General features: G+C 43.0%; 1 protein-coding gene across 1 annotated transcript in view; it reads right to left on the minus strand.

The window, feature by feature from the left end:
* The window catches only part of FREM1 (FRAS1 related extracellular matrix 1), a 176824-nt gene that overhangs the window by 23761 nt on the left and 133507 nt on the right, over positions 1–19556 (minus strand). The window contains exons 26-29 of the mRNA XM_002708087.6: positions 15205–15406; positions 14345–14492; positions 3082–3211; positions 131–203 (exon numbers count right to left, since the gene is read on the minus strand). Of these exons, the coding sequence (XP_002708133.3) occupies positions 131–203; positions 3082–3211; positions 14345–14492; positions 15205–15406 (553 nt within the window). The remainder of the gene's footprint in view (positions 1–130; positions 204–3081; positions 3212–14344; positions 14493–15204; positions 15407–19556) is intronic.

Raw genomic sequence — 19556 nt, forward strand, 5'->3', positions numbered from 1 at the left:
TCTTCTGGAGTGGGGTGATGTGGATCCCCAAGGAGTTCCTGATAGCTAAAGCTGTATAATATTCTGTCTTTGCCATAATCACCAGACTGGGTTACAAACATGCAAAACAAACAGTGGACAGAAAATGTACCTGGATCAAACTGGATCAGTTTAGATGGAGTCACAGTGAAATCTTTCCCAACTGTTGCTGACACTTGGTTGACCTTAAAGGGAAACAAATGTCTTTTTAAAGTAAAGATAAATGTTATATAATAAAAAAAAAATCAATTGTGCCCCATACTAGACTAAACTCATGCTCTTAAATCTGTTTTTAATATTATGTGGGTTTTTTATTGTAATAAACCATTTTAGAGTCAAGCTTACATGGATCTTTCTCAAAGTTCCCTTTCTGCAAGACGAATATCAATGGAAAGGAAAGCTTTTTGCTTTCTTTTATTGCTTCTCCTTTATATGTGATTCAGTTATTGGAGAAAGTCACTTGAATTTTAAACAATATTTTTTCTCTTTGTTACTAAAGCACTATTTTATTTTACTGCCTTCTCTTTATCCCAGCTTGGTTTTAAAGCAGTGCATCAAAGAAAAGGGAGAGAGAGAGGTGGGGGGGAGGTTGGGGGGATACTTCTGACACCCGGGTGATGATCTGTCAGCCAGCACTGAGGGATCCTGCAGGCTCCAGGGCACCAAAAGCCTTCAGACCAGATGAACTCAAACCAGTCTGGTCCATTTTCCTGTCTGGATGAAACCATCACTCTTCACCGGCATGAATGAGAGCTTTGTGGGATTGACAGCCCTGGTGAACAGCCGCACAAAGGCAATCTACACCCAGATTCCCCAGCTCTAGGGGCCCATCAAGTAAGCTGGAAAGCACATCGCCCAGTCTTAAAAGGACTGTGGACTCATGCTTGGCTCCTGAACGCCTGCACTGAAAACCAAAGGCGTGATTTCGGGCTCTGATGTTCCGACCTTAAATTTGCCCAAGAAGTGCCTACCTATGTGTTAAGCAAAGCACGCTGGGTTGATTTGAAAAGGAGGTAATCTAATGAGAACCTTCCATGGGCATCACGGGCATTGTTACTTTTGCACATTTATTTCTAGACATTTCAGATGGCCAGGGAAGTTGGTTAATATGGTTCTGTGCCTTCTCAAAAAGGAAAGATGTGCACAATGAAAAACTTACAAATAATTCCTCTTCCAGGAGCTCTCAGACCCATCTCTACCACAAAACATAGGCAGTGGAAACATTTTGCTGAAGAGAGGTATTACTTCCCACACTTCCATTTGCTCTTGGTCTTCAATGCCAAGGCTCCCCCTGAACCACCTTTCATTGTGAAAAGGCAGCCCATTGTACACCTGTAGCCACCATATGCTGGGAGCTATATTTCCCTGCATGGGTCTTGCATGTGCAATTACCTAGTATTTACCACCACTGAGTTTACAGAATCCTATGTGGGAAAAAGAATGGTCTGGAGCAAGGTAGGTAGTTGGAGTAATCAGTCAGGTGAAGGTACACAATTCAAAATGGAGCAAAACTGCTTTCTCTCTCCCTGTCAAGTGGCCAGTAAGGTAGTAGGAGGTGCTCCAGGTACAGAAATCCTGAGAGACTCAGGGACCTTGTTGGATGAAGGCCTGCACACTCAGCAGACAGGTTCACAGTGGGCATTCAGTTTAAGTAGATACGAGGTTCCATGCACATCATGTCTATTCTTTCTACCTGGAAAGGTGGATGGTAACAGGGCCCAAAACTGCAGACTACAGCATATGCTGCCTTCTAGGGAGGGCCAGAGGATTACTAGCAAACCACCTCTAAGCAGTCTTCTGGAAAATTACACAGCATATCGCGTTTTCTGCTATTTTAATAACAATAAAACTCAGGGGAAAAAGAGCCTATATGCACTGGAAAGATACGGACCACATCCAGATATGGCTGACTTGGGTGCATGAGGTGTTGAGGGTGATTTGAATTCATTGCAGTAACTGAGAATTAACAGAGATGCCATTTTTCCACAGAAGTTAACTCTGTGCTTTTCTTTTAATTTTTTTTTAACCAGACCGAGGAGGAGGGTCAGGCTCATTCTCCTCCTTTGATCATTAAATGTGCAGCTTCTCATGGTCTCCATCTCTTGAAGGGCTGTGGTTTTTATGACTCCAAACAGATCCTTTAACGCTAGATTGTACTCCATTGTTCAGGTCATTGGCAAGGAACAGCACTTGACCAATGCAAAAATGATCACTTGAAAATTCTTTATATATCAGAGTTCCTATACAATACAATCTCTGGTAATTTTACATGACTTGGTGACTCTTACCACAGGGTTAAGCCCTCTGATTTACCTCTTCCTCTGATACTAGGGGAAGTTACTGGGGTACATTCCAAAAGAAAGCCATTTGAGGACTAAAAACACTGGGTACGCCCCGCAGACTTTCTTACATTTAACTTCTTCTGCAGCTAAGCTGGGACCAAGTTCATGAAGTTGGATAGATCTCCCTGTGAAATCAAACTTTAAAACTTAAAAGAGTGCTGGCTGGTGCTATGGCACAGTAGGCTAAGACTCTGCCTGTGAGGCCAGTATCCCATATGGGAATCAGATTTGTGTCCTGGCTTTTCCTTTTCCAATCCAACTTTCTGCTTATAGCCCGGGAAAGCAGTGAAAGATGGCTCCAGTGCTTGGGCCCCTGCATCCAGATGGGAGACCTGGAAGAAGCTGCTGGCTTTGGACAAGCGCAGCTCTGGACATTGTGGCCATCTGGGGAATATATTAGCATATGGAAGACCTTTCTCTCCGTCGCTCCCTCTCTAACTTTACCTCTCAAATAAATAAATAAAAAATATGTGTTGAAATAAGACCTTAAAATGTGTAAAAAGTAACCAATTTCAAAACTAAAAATTGGTTTAAAGAACCCTGTCTGGGAGTTAATTAGGCCAGATGAAAGCTAGGAATAAGGATATTGTGCACACAGGATTTTCAAAATCCAGTAACATCCCCATGCTTTGAATTTTCCTTAGTACATTGAATTTTTCTAATAAAGGCACCAACCAACAAAGAAGTCTTAGCTTAGCAATTTGCATTTTATAGCCATTACCTTTATACTAACAAAGGCCGAGTCCATGGAATATCCTCTTCTGGTAATTTCCAAGGGCAACACACCCACATTCTCACAGACCTCGTATTCAGTCCGTGACCATTCGATATGAGACCACTTCAACTCCAATCTGTGCAGGAAGGGAAAAGGAAAGGGAAACCATAAGAAACACAGAGAAGTGCTCATTAGGGATTCTCTGCTGGGAGGGAGACTGAGCCACAGGTTCTCATCCTGGTGGCTGGTGTGGTTGCTCAACCTACAGCACGGATAGAAATTCTTGACATTGGTTTGATACCTTGTAGTTCACAAGAAAGCTTTATTAACATTCTCTCATTTGATTCTTACAACAACCCTGTGAAGCAGACAGTACAAGTACTAGAATTCCATTTCACAAATGAATAAACTAAGGTTGAAAGACTACCAAAGGGCTCACGGTTATTAATCACAAAAAGGGACTCGGACTTGAGTGATCCAAAGGGAAGGAACCGGCAGTTGTTAAATTCTAAGAGACACTTATTTTTGGCAAAGGCATTGATTGACATGAAATCCCCTCTCATCTGGAGGCCTTCTTCATTCGTGCAGTAAAAGCCCTTCCACATACCTATCTTCTCTGAACTTGTGTTCAGTTTAACAAGTTATCCTTGATGATGTGCCTAGGAGTTAAAACATGCATGTGTTTTAAAACTGTTATCTATGCCTTTCTCTGTATATGTCAAAGGCCATACTTCTACGTAGCCTGGTGCAATTACAATTGTCCCTCATGATTGGCAAGGGATTGGTCCCAGGATTCCCCAAGCATACCAAAATCCTCAAAAGCTCAAGTTCATCACCAAAAATGGCATAGTATTTGCAAATAACCTATGTGATCCTTCTGTATATGTTAATCTCTAGATTACTTATAGTACCTAACACAATGTAAATGCTATGTAACTAGTTGCTACACTGTATCATTTAGGGAATAATGACAAGAAAAAAGTCTATGTAGTTCAGTATAGATAGTTTTTTTGAAATATTTTTGATCTGTGGTTGGTTGGAACTGTGGGTATGGAACCCATGGATGTGGAGGGCTGACTGCATACAGCTGAATAAATCTGATAAATCAAGAGTATTCTTTTTCTATGATGTATTTACTGAGTCTAACATCTGATGGAAATTGTCATCTTTAATATTCATCATCTAGAGAACTTTTATTTTTTCAATAAAGAAAAGAAAATCCAGCTTCAGAGAAGGTAAGTAGCTTGCTCAAAGGCAAAAAGCTCTGGTAAAGCTAACAGGTGGCAGAGACAAAATTCAAGCATGAATCTGATGACGCCAAGTCTCCCATTCTGCCTCTACCACTGCTCTTCCCGACTGAAGTCCCTCACGATTCTTGTTTGATCTCAAGTAGAGCAACATGAAATCCCCTCTCACCTTCACCCTTTTTGAGGGGCGAGTACTGGAATGTCTCACCTAAACATTTCTAGGCATGTCCCTACTGTTTTCACCACCAGGGACCTTGCAATATAGCAGCATACAGGACATGGCAGCCTTCACCATGGCTGTGGATCACATCCCCAGAGCTTTTGCTTTCTTATTTCCTGTTATTCTGGCTTCATGAAACACTCCGTAGTTACCTTACTGTACTTCTAAAACTCCCAGATTCACAGATTGATTGATACCTTTCCCTCTCAATTTTTAATTTTTTTTTTTATGGAACTAGAAATTCTGTGGCCTACTGTGTGGAACTTGAGTTCACAAATTTCACAGGCTCTCCAGCCTTTCCTGGGGGCAATTCAAATTGAGAGCAAGTTTATTCCCAGCTGCTTGGTGACCTTGCTCTGGTCACAGGTCGTACTCACACCCTGCCTAAGAAGTTCACTAGCAAAATGACTGCAATTGCTCTGGTTCATACTTAAGGCTTGAGAGCCTGGAGGAGAGAGAGGGCAGAAGTGTGAAATTAGCAGAGGTTCATACCTCTATAGAAATATACTTATTCAGTCATTAGATATGAAGCTTACTGTTACTGCATATTGGACTTTATAATGTTTTTGGCATTAAACCAGAATCCTTATATTAAAATATACTGGGCTCCTCATGAGTTTTTGATTCAATTGAACTCAAATCTGGCATGAGACAGAATCAAGAAATACAGAAATAAAGACTTAAAGAATTAGTATAAGATAGCAAGCAAGGAGGATATCATAAATTCTAACAGAAAGAACATGTTGCTAAGAATTCCTAAAGAATCCAGATAAATGAGAAGAGGGGAAAAAAATCAGTGAGATGGGGTAGGGGAAAAGACAGAAAGATGAAAAGGGAAGGGAAGAGTAGGGAGGTAAAACAAATAAATTTGGGTCTTGGTAAGGTTCACGTGAATATCAACGTGTAGCTCTGAGAATCTACCCATTGTGCTGCTAACCACGACACCCAAGAATCCACCAATGTCACTCTGCAGATCTGGGTGATCTCAGTGCCTAAAACTAAATGTAAGGTGGTTGCTGACCTAGATCCAAAAGGCAACAATTCATAGGACTATGCAGCTTCCAAGTATAAAGGGCTCAGTGTTTGGGAATGCGCATGCATTTCTCTGAAGCACCATTAGAAAGCTACATAATGTTTATGGGTTAAGATTGTCATTACACAACATTTTATTGCGTTTTCTTAAGTCTACTCACTGCGAGTAATGAAGAACAATTGAGAAACCATGAAATTTAAGCCAGTTATGTATTTTCCAGAAAAATATTTAAATAGCAAAGTTCCTGCATACTTACAGGATATGGGCAACATATGTTTGAATGTGATTTTTTTTTTCAGCCCCGTATTTGAGAAGACCTTTCTATGCTGACACTGTGATTATTTAAACTCTACATAAACACCTGGGAGAAAAATAAGAGATGTGGGCAATCACTTGGGAATTCTCCCTGCAAGAAGCCAAGCAGCTATATGCTTAGCATTATGTTAATATACAAACGCAGGAGCCCATGAGAGAAACTTGGAAAGTTCTGGACGTGTGAGGTGTCATGTAGATACGTGTTGGTTCATGTCTTCACATTTTCATGATCCCTCCATTCTCCTATTACCAATGAGTAAAATTCATTCTGTGCTCAGAAATGAAGTTTACAGACACACTTTATGTGAAACCCATATGGCAATCATTTCTGGTCAGTTCAAAGGAGGTGAAAACTCCTTAAACCAGGTCAGGGTTTCTCACCCTCAGCGCTGTGGACATTTTGGAACAAGTGATCCTTTGTGGTGGGGGCTGCCTTGTGTGTAAAAGCTATCTGGCAGCAACCCTGACCTATACCCATTACACAGAGCAGCACTTCTTTCCCTCTAGTCTGAACAACCCAGACACTGTCAAATGACCCTGGGAGGAAGGTCACCCCAGTTCAGAACTACCTCCATAGGGTTTTGGGGCTTTCATCACCATAGAAAAGCTGGTTCAATATTAAAGCTACATCATGGTCTTCAACCACCACTAATGTGAATGAGAGAAACAGCATGGATTATTGGAAATACAACTGGATTAGCTGCTGTGAGGCTTCTAGTTCCTCTGGCATGCACTAGTTCTAAGCAGTCAAGCCAAAGGAAAGCTATTTAAACACCCAACTTGGGGCCAGCGCTGTGGATCACTTGGTTAATCCTCCGCCTGCGGCGCTGGCATCCCATATGAGCACCAGGTTCTAGTCCCGGTTGCTCCTCTTCCAGTCCAGCTCTCTGCTGTGGCCCAGGAGGGCAGTGGATGATGGCCCAAGTGCTTGGGCCCCTGCACCCGCATGGGAGACCAGGAGGAAGCACCTGGCTCCTGGCTTCGGATCAGTGCAGTGCTGGCCGTGGCAGCCATTTGGGGGGTGAACCAATGGAGGGAAGACCTTTCTGTCTCTCTGTAACTCTGTCAAATACAAAATAAATAGATAAATAAAATAAACACTCAACTTAAAATCGCAACCTCCTCCCTAAAGCCTGGCCCCTGCAATCCCCATTACGGTGACAGACCTTTTCATTCTCCAATGTGGAGATCACGTATGCCATGCCACCTGACTTAGATTAGGAAACACGGGTCTTCGGTTCATTGATGTATCCCAAGTCTCCCATAGAGTGTCTATGGACATAGTGTCTAGGACATAGTAAGTACTGAACAAATATTTTCTAATTAAACAAAGAAATCTTGTTTAGCACACTGTTTCCCAAGATAAGTTGATCACTGGACATGTTTTTCTCCCCACCCCTACTAATATCATCTTTCACAGAACTGGAAAAAAATGCTAAGCTAGATGATGCCCATATGTTCTCTCTAGGCCTAATTTACTCTGGATTCTCTGTCTATTGTTAGACTTTATTAGAGTAGAGAGAAAGATGGCATTGATAAAAGAACATTCTATCAGAAATCATAACACACATGCATGCTATTTTCTTAGGCATGTGTGTAGTTCTCAACATTTGGGGCTGTACGCAGAAAGCCTTCATGTCACAGCTGGGAAGAGGGTGGTACCAGCATTCTGTGGATAGAAGCTGGGATGCTGATGAACGCCTACCCTGCACAGGATGCTCCCCTATGGGAAAGTACCATCTGCCTCCAAATGCAGATAATTCAACTAAGGTTGAGAGACTGTTCAAGAGTAAAACACACATGCTTTCTGGTGTTTTATGTTGTGGCTACTTGATTCATTTATGTGAAGGAACAACAAAATGAAAGCAACATTTGGTGTTACAACACCTCTTCAGGATTTGGGATGTTAACTTAGGTTAGTAAGAGTTGTGAAAAGGTATTTAGCCCCTCCCTGCCTCAGTTTCCTCACTTCCCCACATATAATGATGATGCATCTATACTTCAAAGGGGTTAAATTAACCTTCATAAATGCTCATTAAGTATTTTGAGCTTCTCAGTAAAAAGTTTTATGGAAGCTAAAATTGTGATTAATCATATAATTAGATTATCATTTTTAATCAAGCAGCACACGATTTAAGAAAGATGAAATGTTAAAAAATACTTTTCCAAGTGTCCAAACGAAGAGATCAATTCAAAGATATTAAGCTCAATAATCAAATTCTATGAACACCTGTGTTTTCATTTTCCTCTCTTTCTCTTTATAACAGGGAAATAGTGTTTAGCCAAGAAGTAGTTTAGCAAGTACCCAAAACAAGTGCTTTGGAGTCAAACACGCCTTGTAACTACTTATTACTGAATGATTATGGTCCAATAAGTCTCTCCAGGTCCCAATTTTCATTATCTTCAGAATGAGAACTATACTCATGTGAAATGATTAAAATTGAAATCAGTTAACATGGATAAAGCACCTGTACACAGTGGGTGCTTAATCAGTGCTGTTTTCCTTCCCTTTGTGTTTTCCTAAGATCCAGTCTAGAGACAAATCCTTTAGCTCCTGGCTTGCAGGTAATGTGGATGCATTAGCTGGCCAAGAGTTTCAACCTCTTCCCCTACAAGGTGTTTCATATAAGCTGCTGAAACATTGCAAAGTTCACCTGATAGAAATTCCTTTTCTGTTTTTATTTCTTCTGTCCTTTCTCTTTGAAGGCCAACTATGGGTAATAGAGCACCAATGCGTAAAACACAGGTAGCCAGAGAAAGAAAAAGAATCAGAGTGTGCCTTCTCCAGCAGCTGGAGAAACAGCCACAGCATTACCAAGAACTTCAACTTGGGCCAACTTTCCTTTTGAAGTTCACTCTTTGTTCCACGGGCACAAGAAAGAGGTCTACATGGAAGATGCATTAGGAAAACTCTCTTGGCCAGAGAGTGGCTACGTTCCGTGATTCTCAAAGGTGATTGTGCTGAATGAAGCAGGCCCTGTGTAACTTAGTTTGGGAGCTATGCAGAGCATCTAGGAGATTCAACCTGAGCCCAAGGATAGACACGCCAAGGCACAAGCCTGTAAGACGAGCACTGGTGTAGATCTGGATGTCCGAGTTCATGATCAGCTGTCACTCATCCAAGGAGCTGCGGGATAATTGCTGAAATGCTTTGAGCCAAGAGTTCCTTACTGATCCCAGAGGAGTGTGTTTTGCAGATTAGCCAATACACGTGAAAGCACCTAGCACAGTGCCTGAAATTCAGGCACTTAGCCAAATGTAAATATGTGAATTTCATGGATTCCAACAGTATAAAGTAATTGGTCTTTACAACAGTATCTCACAAATGCATTCCATGAAGAACTTGTTCCCTAAGCTCGTCTGTGTGGGGGTGGGATGACGGAGGGGCAGGTCTGTAGTCCAGGCAGGTTTACACACACTGCGAATCTTATCTCCGACAGAGTCCCAGTTCATAGAAGCATCTCAGATTCTGGGATGGGATGCAGTTAAACAAGCATGCTAGGAGCCAGAGCTGTGCTGCAGCAGGTTAAGCCGCCACTTGCAACTTCAGCATCCCTTATTGGAGTGCCAGTTCAAGTCCCACCTGCTCCACTTTTTGATCCAGCTCGCTGCTAATGTGCCTGGGAAAGCAGAAGAAGGCGACCCAAATACTTGGGCCCCTTCCACCCATGTGAGAGACCTGGATGGAGTTCCAGGTTCTTGGCTTCAATCTGGACCAGCCCCAGACATTGCTGTCATTTGGGCAGTGAACCTGAGGATGGAAGACTTCTCTTTTCCTTTATCACTTTTCCTTTCAAATAAATACATCTTCCCCCACCCCCAAAAAACCCACATAATGTTAGCTGGTACAAATTTGATTATTCTTACCTAAAGAACATCATTTCTGGGGCCGGCACTGTAGCGCAGTGGGTTAATCCTCTGCCTACAGCACCAGCATCCCATATGGGCACTGGTTCTAGTCTTGGCTGTTCCTCTTCCAATCCAGCTCTCTGCCGTGGCCTGGGAAAGCAGTGGAGGATGTCCCAAGTCCTTGCTCCCTGCACTCGTGTGGGAGACCTGGCCATTTGGGGAGTGAACCAACTGAAGGAAGACCTTTCTCTCTGTCTCTTCTTCTCACTGTCTGTAACTCTACCTCTCAAATAAATAAAATCTTAAAAAAAAAGAGACCAATATTTCTAACACTTTTTAAAATGGAAAATCCTCCGACACGACACAGAAAGACTGCCATAAATAAAACTTCTTGGCAATCTAGATTCTGGGACATTCCCACTGAACACAGGCCCCCTTTGGCTCCAGATTGCACCACTAGTCCCTTTAGCTTCATTACAAAAGGGTTTTTTGTTTTTCAAACAGTTTGGTAAATTTTTTAAAAAAATATTATTTATTTGAAAGGCAGAGGGGGAGACAAACTGCCTGCAGCAGACAGGGCTGGGTCAGGCTGGAGCCAGGAGCATAGAACTCACCCCCAGTCTCCCATGTGCAAGGCAAGAAGCCAACTGCCTGAGCCATCACCTGCTGCCTCCCAGGGTACACATTAGCTGGAAGCTGGATGGGAAGTAGAGATGGGATTTGAACTCAGGCTCTCTGACGTGGGATGTGTGTGTCCAAGTCAGTGTCTCAACCAAATGGCTGCTCCTAAGAAGGCTTTTACCCTGCGTGTATTCATAATGATTCTAGTAATTCTAAGCCAGTGTTCCGCAGCACTGAGCATGTTGGTTCATACGCACATCGAGTGTTCGCTTTGTGAATCATCTCAGAAGCAACTTCTAATTTAAAGTAGGCCTTTTTTTTTTTTTTTTTTTTTGACAGGCAGAGTTAGACAGTGAGAGAGAGGGGGACAGAGAGAAAGGTCTGCGCCAATCCAAAGCCAGGAGCCAGGAGCTTCCTGCTGGTCTCCCTTGCAGGTGTAGGGCCCAAGCACTTGGGCCATCCTCCACTGCCTTCCTGGGCCACAGTAGAGAGTTGGACTGGAAGAGGAGCAACCAGGACAGACTCCGGGGCCCCAACTGGGACTAGAACCCGGGGTGCCAGTGCCGCAGGCAGAGGATTAGCCTACTGAGCCGCGGCACCGGCCTAAAGTAGGTTTTCTAGTCCACCAAAGGTTTCCAGGACACTTCTCTCGCAGTTCATCGTATCCACAGGAATTAGTGACACCAGTGGTTGTCACAGATGGCATCCGAGGTATTTACAGGACACATGGGATGCTTTCACGTTTTTGATTGTCTTTGTTTTTCTAAACAAATTGTAATATTGCACCCTTTTTGCAGATAGGGTCTCTAAGGCTTAGATAATCACTATGTGAATGGCAGAGATAAAGCTCAAATGGCATCTTTTAGTTTCAAGTTTAATGGTTTATTATTAATATGTATTTTTAAAATGTATTTGTCTGAAAGGCAGAGTGACTGAGAGAAAGGGAGAGGCAGAGAGATCTTCCATCTGCTGGTAGATTACCCAAATGCCCAGAACAGCCTGGGCTGGTCCAGGCTGAAGCCAGGAACCTTGAACTCCATCTGGGTATCCCACATGGTTGGCAGGAACCCAAGTACAAGGGTCATCATCTGCTGCCTTCCCAGGGATCTTAACAGGAAAATGGATCAGAAGCAGAGCAGCCAGGACTTGAACTGGCGTTCTTATATGATATGCTGTTGTCCCAAGTGGCAGCTTAACCCACTGCAGCACAATGCTGCCCCTGTATTCTACCAATTCCCAATGTGATCGATGTAGAAGGCACATCAATACTGACACCTATAACTAACATTGTAAAAACCCACTGAGCAATACGGTTCCCAAGCAGTACGTATTCCTTCTTTTTGGCTGCCTGGCTGGCCCACATCTGGAGAGAAAGATGGGAGGGAAACTTGCTGCCCCTTCCCTCCCTTCAGGCCAGGTTAGCAGAGTCATTCAGAATGGGCAGCAAGCTTTTCAGTGCAGTGAGGAAAGCCAGGGACTCCAAAGCTGCACCCCTGACCCGAAGCCCAGCACCTAGCACCTGCACAGCCTTGGGAGAAAAGCCACTTCTTAACTCCATGCGTCAGTTTCGTCATCACCCATTCAGGGTCACGATGGTAACTAACTCCCACTTGGTTGTGGTGATTACAAGACCAAAAAAGTTACCACATTGCAAATACAGGTTTTATATTGTACTTGTAACTAGGCACTTGCTGGCTGTCTTGGGAAGACAATCCGGTATTCACAACATTGCTTCTCACTGGAAAAATGTGCTCCTCGTTCTGGAAGATATTTATTTACAAATAAGGTTGGGGACAACTCTACCACCCCCAAGTTGTGAAGATAAATACTGAGTAATTTCTACCTCGCCCTGCCTGCTCTGAAGAAAATAACCTAATTTCTGTCAGAGAAAAATCAAAGATATTTTTGCATTCCCCCCTGTTGGGGGGCATATGTTACAGCATTTAGTTCCAATAGTTTCAAGTTGAAGTAGAAATAGCTCCGGAATGGGTATATGAAAACTGATATCCAACCCAAACAGGAGCCTGGTTGAAATCCTCACTAGCAGTTATAATTACAGTAAGTAAATTCTGCTGTGATCCTCAAAGGACTCTCAGGGTTATTTAAAAACATAAAGCATCTTCAAAAACAGGAAAAGGGTACATGGGTGAAGCAGTGTCCATGCAGCACCATCGGTCAGCTACACTGTGCTCACGTGTGGAGGACCAGAGGCCAATCATAGGTCAACAGCAAGCCTCTTCAGTATTCTGTTTTGTGGTTGAAATATAGCTTGTTAAAGAACCAAGTAGAGCTGGCGCCGTGGCTCAATAGGCTAATCCTCTGCCTTGCGGCGCCGGCCCACCAGGTTCTAGTCCCGGTCCGGGCGCCAGATTCTGTCCCGGTTGCCCCTCTTCCAGGCTAGCTCTCTGCTGTGGCCTGGGAGTGCAGTGGAGGATGGCCCAAGTGCTTGGGCCCTGCACCCCATGGGAGACCAGGAGAAGTACCTGGCTCCTGGCTTCGTATCAGTGCGATGCGCTGGCCACACCGGCCATTGGAGGGTGAACCAACGGCAAAAGGAAGACCTTTCTTTCTGTCTCTCTCTCTCACTGTCCACTCTGCCTGTCAAAAAAAAAAAAGAGAGAGAACCAAGTAGAGTCAATTTATTAACGTTTTGGGGACAGGAAGGTTTTTGTTTTTATATTTTCTTGAGAATTGGAAGTTGTCTGATACCGAAAGTAGCTGATACATTTCCTGTAACAATTGTGATTCTAAGGACTCACCAATCTTAGGCAAAGGCAGTGTATGAGGTGGGGTCATCTGTTTAATTTTATAACCTCAGGATTATATATTAATGCCAGGGGCCAGGTTTTCGTTGCCTATTTCCCAACTCCTAACGTGGTGTTCCTGGCATATAGAAGCCATTTAATAAAAATCTGTGGGATTAATACATCTGGACCAGGTACTACACGGTGTCAGGACTATGAAGATAGAATACTGGGGATGTTTTTAGAGGATGCCAGCCTTTTGGTAAAAATGACAACAGAGACCTCTGCTGGTGAGGGTTGGAACTACAATTGAGGATCGGAAAGAAAAAGGGAGGAGTACAAAGAGGTTTCTCAGCTTTCTTTTCTTCCTTTATCAACATCCCACCTTAAAAGGACCATAACAGGGTTGTACTCACTTATGGCATTTAGAGTGACTAGGATATGGTGAATAGTAAGACATGGGCAAATGGACAGCTTTTCTTTGAGGTTCCAGGGAAGGGCATTAAATAAAAGGAAGGGACAAGAAAACACGCAGCCCAAGGAGAATGAATTGGCCTTCCTGTGACCGCCCACCAGGTGGTGGGTTCCTTGAGGTCAGCAGCATGAAAGCCTAGAAAGGCGCCCCAGTCGGGGAAGCCACCACGGTCTATTAACCTTACTAAACTAGAGGATTCAGAGGGCCATCACTTCCTGCGCCCTGCAAGTGTCACTAGGTGTATTTTCCCTTTCTGCTGGCTTCATTCTCACTGTGATAGGTTTGCTAACCTGTAAGTTACAGCCTTCGATACCTTGTTGCTGTCTGGGAAGGAGAGATGGTGGGCTAACCTTCCCCACGGCCTCACTCTTCCTGACCCCAGGTAGCTTAGAAGATTCTGTTGCTCACCTGGAGCTACAGTGACCTCTCGCTGCCTGGTTTGTACAAGAGCACGCCAGCCCAGTCCCGGATGCCCGGGGAAGGGTCAAGCCAGGAGCCTCTTTGGGTGTGAGAGTGACAGAGTCCGCGTCTACATGCATGGTGTGAGTTTCCCAGCACCACCCCGCCTAACTTTCTAACATTTCCACTCTCTCTAAAGCTACCGGCTTTCTATCCTTAAGCAGTCCTTCTCTAAACTAAATTCTGTGATATTTGAAATGCTGTTTCAATTTGTCTTCTTAGTTTTTTTGAAAAAGAACATTTCATTTTCCTTAGATTCATTCTGCAGGTTATAGACAGGACTACTGAATAAGCAAAAAAGCTTACATTTGAGGAGTGGCAGAGTTCCCACTGGGGTCCATGATTTGAAACTCCACCAGGTCTGAAGTCACTTCCTTCAAAGATGGGCTTATGATGTAAAGGATGGTCTTTCTGCGTAGGTCCCTTTGGCTAAATTGTTCATGAATAAATTCACCTATAAAAGAAATACATGAAGCTCACGATAATCAACATATTAAATAAGAGCTGATAAAATTATATAGCTACTTTATTCTTTTAAACACAGATTTAAAGAACAGAAAAAGTATCTCTTATAAAAGAAATTAGCAATACTGCAACTATATTAAAATTCAAATGCAACAAACTTAAATTAGGCTTTAAATTTACTTTGCTTCTGAGATATCTGCCTTAAAGAAAATATAAAGGGAAGGGAAATAGAAAGATATGGTAATAAAACTTTATAATTTGGTGCCATCTTGTCCAGTGATATATTGCGATCACTCTCTTCATAAAGCAAAAATCATTTACAACCCAGAAAAAACATTGGGAAACACTAAAATTTGAAAAAGAATCTGACTTCATATCATTTAGAATCCATGATAGAAGAAAGAGTGAGTCACAAATACCAACTGTGTCCTGACTCACCATGTCCCCTGCGGTTGCCTTATCAAATGGCCATTGAAAACAACTGTAAACAATCGGAATTCAGCTCTTTCAGTCAGGCCGAATTTAGGAAAACTCGGCTTCAAACCCTCTTTAACACCAATACTGATTTATAAACAGCATAGGCCAGGAAGCCCTAGGGAGTGTTTACCAAATAGGCTTGCACTTAATGAAATTACTCTCCAGCCCTGCTCACCACTGGGTATTTTACAATGAGCAATTGCAAGGATTAAGGCAGCCAGTACCTGTTGTCACGTTCTCCAGATGTCCATGTTGTGGGCCTCGTAAAATCTTAAAGATGATCCGCTCATCCTCCGTGTCATGGTCCGAGGCCTTCAGGACGCGGGAAGTGATGTAAATGCCATAGCAGCCATTTTTCAGGAGCTCCACTTGAGAAGCACATTGCAAGAGCGTGAGCCGGGGGGCTGTTCTGTCCAACGGGTCCACCTGGAGCGTCAATCATTACATCTGGGGTTATTCAAAAACTTCTCACCCTCAGCAGGCAGCGCAAGTCTCTACTGGCTCAACAGTGACAAACTCTATCAAGTTTCAGATTCCTTACATTCTCTTTGGTTAATTTCCGCTAAACGTTATCTTATTCACAATATCCTCAGCAAATCTCACACTGCCTGGAATCTTGATCCAATTTAATTGTCTGTTTCTCTGACTCCACTTAGGATACAAGCTCCATGAGCACAGATACCATGTTTTTTTCTCTCCCTGATTATCTCCTTGCACCTGCCACAGTGCCTGAACCCAAGAAGCAGCCCAGGGAATACTTCATATATTCAAACTAACCTGAGAATTGCATTGCAAACTTAATGTTAGCTCTTCAGAAGGATTTCCTAATTTTCCCAGAGCTTGGTGATGGACAGAAATAAAATTGAAATGGTTTTACCAATACATGGAATTTAGGGGCAGATCTTTGTTTAAATGGCAAAAATGCTTGGGGCCGGAGCTGTGATGTAGTGGGCAAAGCTGCCGCCTGCAGTGCTGGCATCCCATATGGGTGCTGGTTCAAGTCCTGGCTGCTACACTTCCGATTCAGCTCTCTGGTATGGCCTGGGAAAGCACTGGAACATGGCCTAAGTCGTTAGGCTCCTGTACCCACATGGGAGAGCCAGAAGCAGCTCCTGGCTTTGATCAGTGCAGCTCTGGCTGTTGCAACCAATTGGGGAGTGAACCATTGGATGGAAGACCCCCCACCCCGCCTCTCCTCTGTGTATAACTCTGACTTTCAAATAAATATTTTTTAAAAAAATGGCAAAAATGCTGAATAAAAATAGGAACACCCCAGTAAGAAAAAAACAAAAGGTGACTGTTTTCAGACATTTGCATGTTTATCTCAATGAGGCTGAGGAACAAATATAAACAGGTAGGCTAGACTTGTGACAATGGTGGACAGGCCACAGCAGGTGGGAGCAGGAACAAACACTACAAAGGGCTGGGCTGAGGTCTGGTGGAGTGTGTGGAGCTCAGCGCAGCCTGCAAATGACTGTTGTAGGCTGCAGGGAGAGGTTTGGGTGGATGAGCATAAACTCACCACCTGCACTGGAAAACAGGCACTTTCATTCCCCTAACCCCTGATCACTGTGTTCTTACCTTCATTTACCCCAAAATGTTCATCCCAGCAAAGTATTTTCAGATATGATAAAAATACACAGTTTTTGTTATTGTGATATAATAAACTATAGTGTAGCTATTATAAAGAATAAGGGGTAAGAAGAATTGATGACAATTTTCAAGATTTTATATTGATTGAAAAATATGTTGCTGAATAGATGGCCATAATAGAGATACACACACACACACTCACACCCATATATATGTTTGTGTACATATGGAAAAGATTCTGGGAGCATTTGCACAACATTGTTCAGTTTGTGGGTGGGGAAAAAGGACAGCTGCTTTTTAAAAGTTCTCTATCCTCATTTTATTTGAAAGGTAAGAGAAGCGGGCAGGGAGAGGAGGGATATCAACCTTCCATCTGCTGGTTCACTCCCCAAATGAGGGAGTTATCTTTGGTTTAACAACTGCACCAAATGCCTGCCCCAGTCTTAATCTTATTAAACTTCTAGGAAGTCTTCAAAAGCAGATTTTCTGTCTTGGTATAATAGAAACATTTTTAAATATCAGAGTACAAGATTTAAAAAGAAAACAAGAAAGCTGTAACTTCTGATAATTTGTGCTGTGTTTCCTGAAAATCAAGTCGCATTTGCCAGGACCATAGACAGCAAAGGTGTGGGTCCTTTCTCCCACACTCCAGCCAGCCTCTTCCTGTCTAGAGGAGGCCTACAGGCTACATCGTCACAGTGAACCTGGTCAGACCTAATCCCCACAATATGAATGCCAAGTTGTGCCTGCTGCTGTCCATTAAGCAGGACTGTGTTTTGCCCCTGTTAGATCTAAGTAGTTTTACCCTCAGTTTTCTAGCTGTCACTGTAAAAGTAGTTCATCCATGCTCCGTAAAATTATTTGGGTCAATCATCACTCCACGCTGGTCAGTGTCGGACTGTTCTTGCAGAGAAGGTGGGAGACCGAGGGTGCTGCCCCTCCTGACCACGGGCGGGTTCGGTCACTTCCTAAGTCTCTTTACTCAGAGACCACAGGATTCCCAAGTTATGGGAGAAAGTTTGAGGTTTTCCTTGTCAGGTGTTGACACATCATCATTGTTTTGCCAGGAAAACCTGGTTCTTTTGATGAAAAAGGACATGTATCCACCACTTCTGTCTCAGTAAATTCCACGGCTCCCAGGAGATAGTAGACAACACTCTTGAAGATGTGCTGGTGCGGGGAGAGACGTGATTTATGAACTGGGACTCTCTCCGAACTCTACTCCCTGCTCTGGGGTGCCCGAAGGAACTCTTACGGCTGCACTCAGAATAGAAAATGGGAGTGGGCACTTGACATGGTGATGAAGTTGATGCTTGGGTTGCCCGCATCCCATATTGGAGTGCTGGTTCGAGTCCTCACTACGCTGCTTCTGATCTAGCTTTCTGTGTCTGAATAACTTGGGAGGCAGCACATGACACTCAAGCATCTGGGTCCCTGTCACCCATGTCAGACCCAGATTGAGTTACTGGCTCTGGCTCTTGGCTTCAGCCTGGCCCCCAGCCCTGGGGTTATGGGGACCTGAGGAGTGAATCGGTAGATGGAAGATCTCTGTCTCTGCTTTTCCAATAAAATGAAAATCAATAAAAATGTTTTTAAAATTAAAAACAAGAATTTATAACTTTTATAAATTTTCAGCTGAATCAATACAGAAAATTATTCCTCTTGGATAGTACAGGGCCATTTTTCAACCCAGGATGGGGAGTTAGGATAGACCATAGAGTGGGATGAGACTAATTAAGGCATACAATAACAACAGCCTGAACATGTGTGATGTGCTCCTTACATGATGTGTCACTACCCCCCAGTGCCTTCTCTCTTCTCCCTGTGGCATAATTCCATGGTGTTTTCTGGATCTCCCTAGTGCCAAACACTCATGCAGCACCTGCTATCAGGATTCCCACCCTTGATCGACTGAGACTCAAGGTTAGTTTTAGGTGTCAGCTTTGCTACACTATGGTGCCTAGTTGTTTAACTAAACCTTGGGCTAGCTGTTTGCTGTAAAAGTATGTTTGAGGTGTGATTAATGCTTAAATCAGTAGACTTCAGACAACGCAGATTGCCCTCTATACTGTAGGTGGGTCTCATCCAATCAGTTGCAGACCTTAAGAGAAAAGACTGAGGTCACCCAAAGAGGAAAGACCTTTGCCTGAAGACTGCCATTGGACTCAAGACTGCAGCATCAACTCCTAGGGATTTCTAGCCTGCCAGCTGGCCCCATAATTACAGAGCTCATTCCTTAAATCCTTTATTTATCTATCGATGTACTGCATCATATATATATATATATATGCTCTGTATCACATATATATATATCACACATGTGTATTTTGCATATATACATATATCTCTGACATATAAAGATGTAATTTTATACACAAGTACTCATATTAGTAGTTCTGTTTCTCTGGCTAATACAGTAACTAAAGAGCAAGGGGGAAATAAGATTTTTTTGCTAATCAGAAAGTATCCTGACACAAATTTATGTCTTCTTTGCTGTGGGTGGAAATGTGTAGAACAGGAGTGGACTACATCCAATGAGAGTGGGTTCAGGCAACCAAGCACCAGAATATATTTGGTGTGTTTTGACTAAAAAGAGAAAACCACACAATGCCTGCCAAGAATCAGTATAAGAGTCAGCATGTGTGGCAGTTCAGTGCCATAAGAAAGACACAGAATTGGGGATCAGAACGCCTTCAGGGCTCTTTGTTTATTTTGATCAAATTATTTACTTCTTAAAATGTTGTTCCCTCACCTATAAAATATAGGTAACAAAATTTACGTAATAGGATTTTTATGAGAATTGAATGAGATATAAAGTGGATCCAATCTACAAATATTAAAATAATTGTAACAGCTGCTATTATTATCCTCACCATTGCTACATGTGTAGTATTGGTGCTTGCTGCCTTGTGTTTTCATGTTTCATTCAAAACCCATTACAATGCCAGCAGATGACATGGACCAGTAAGGATCCTCATAACAG

This window comes from Oryctolagus cuniculus, chromosome 1 (genome assembly GCF_051225735.1).
Source record: "Oryctolagus cuniculus isolate XC-2025 breed Fujian yellow rabbit chromosome 1, ASM5122573v1, whole genome shotgun sequence".
Classification (NCBI taxonomy): Eukaryota; Metazoa; Chordata; class Mammalia; order Lagomorpha; family Leporidae; genus Oryctolagus; species Oryctolagus cuniculus.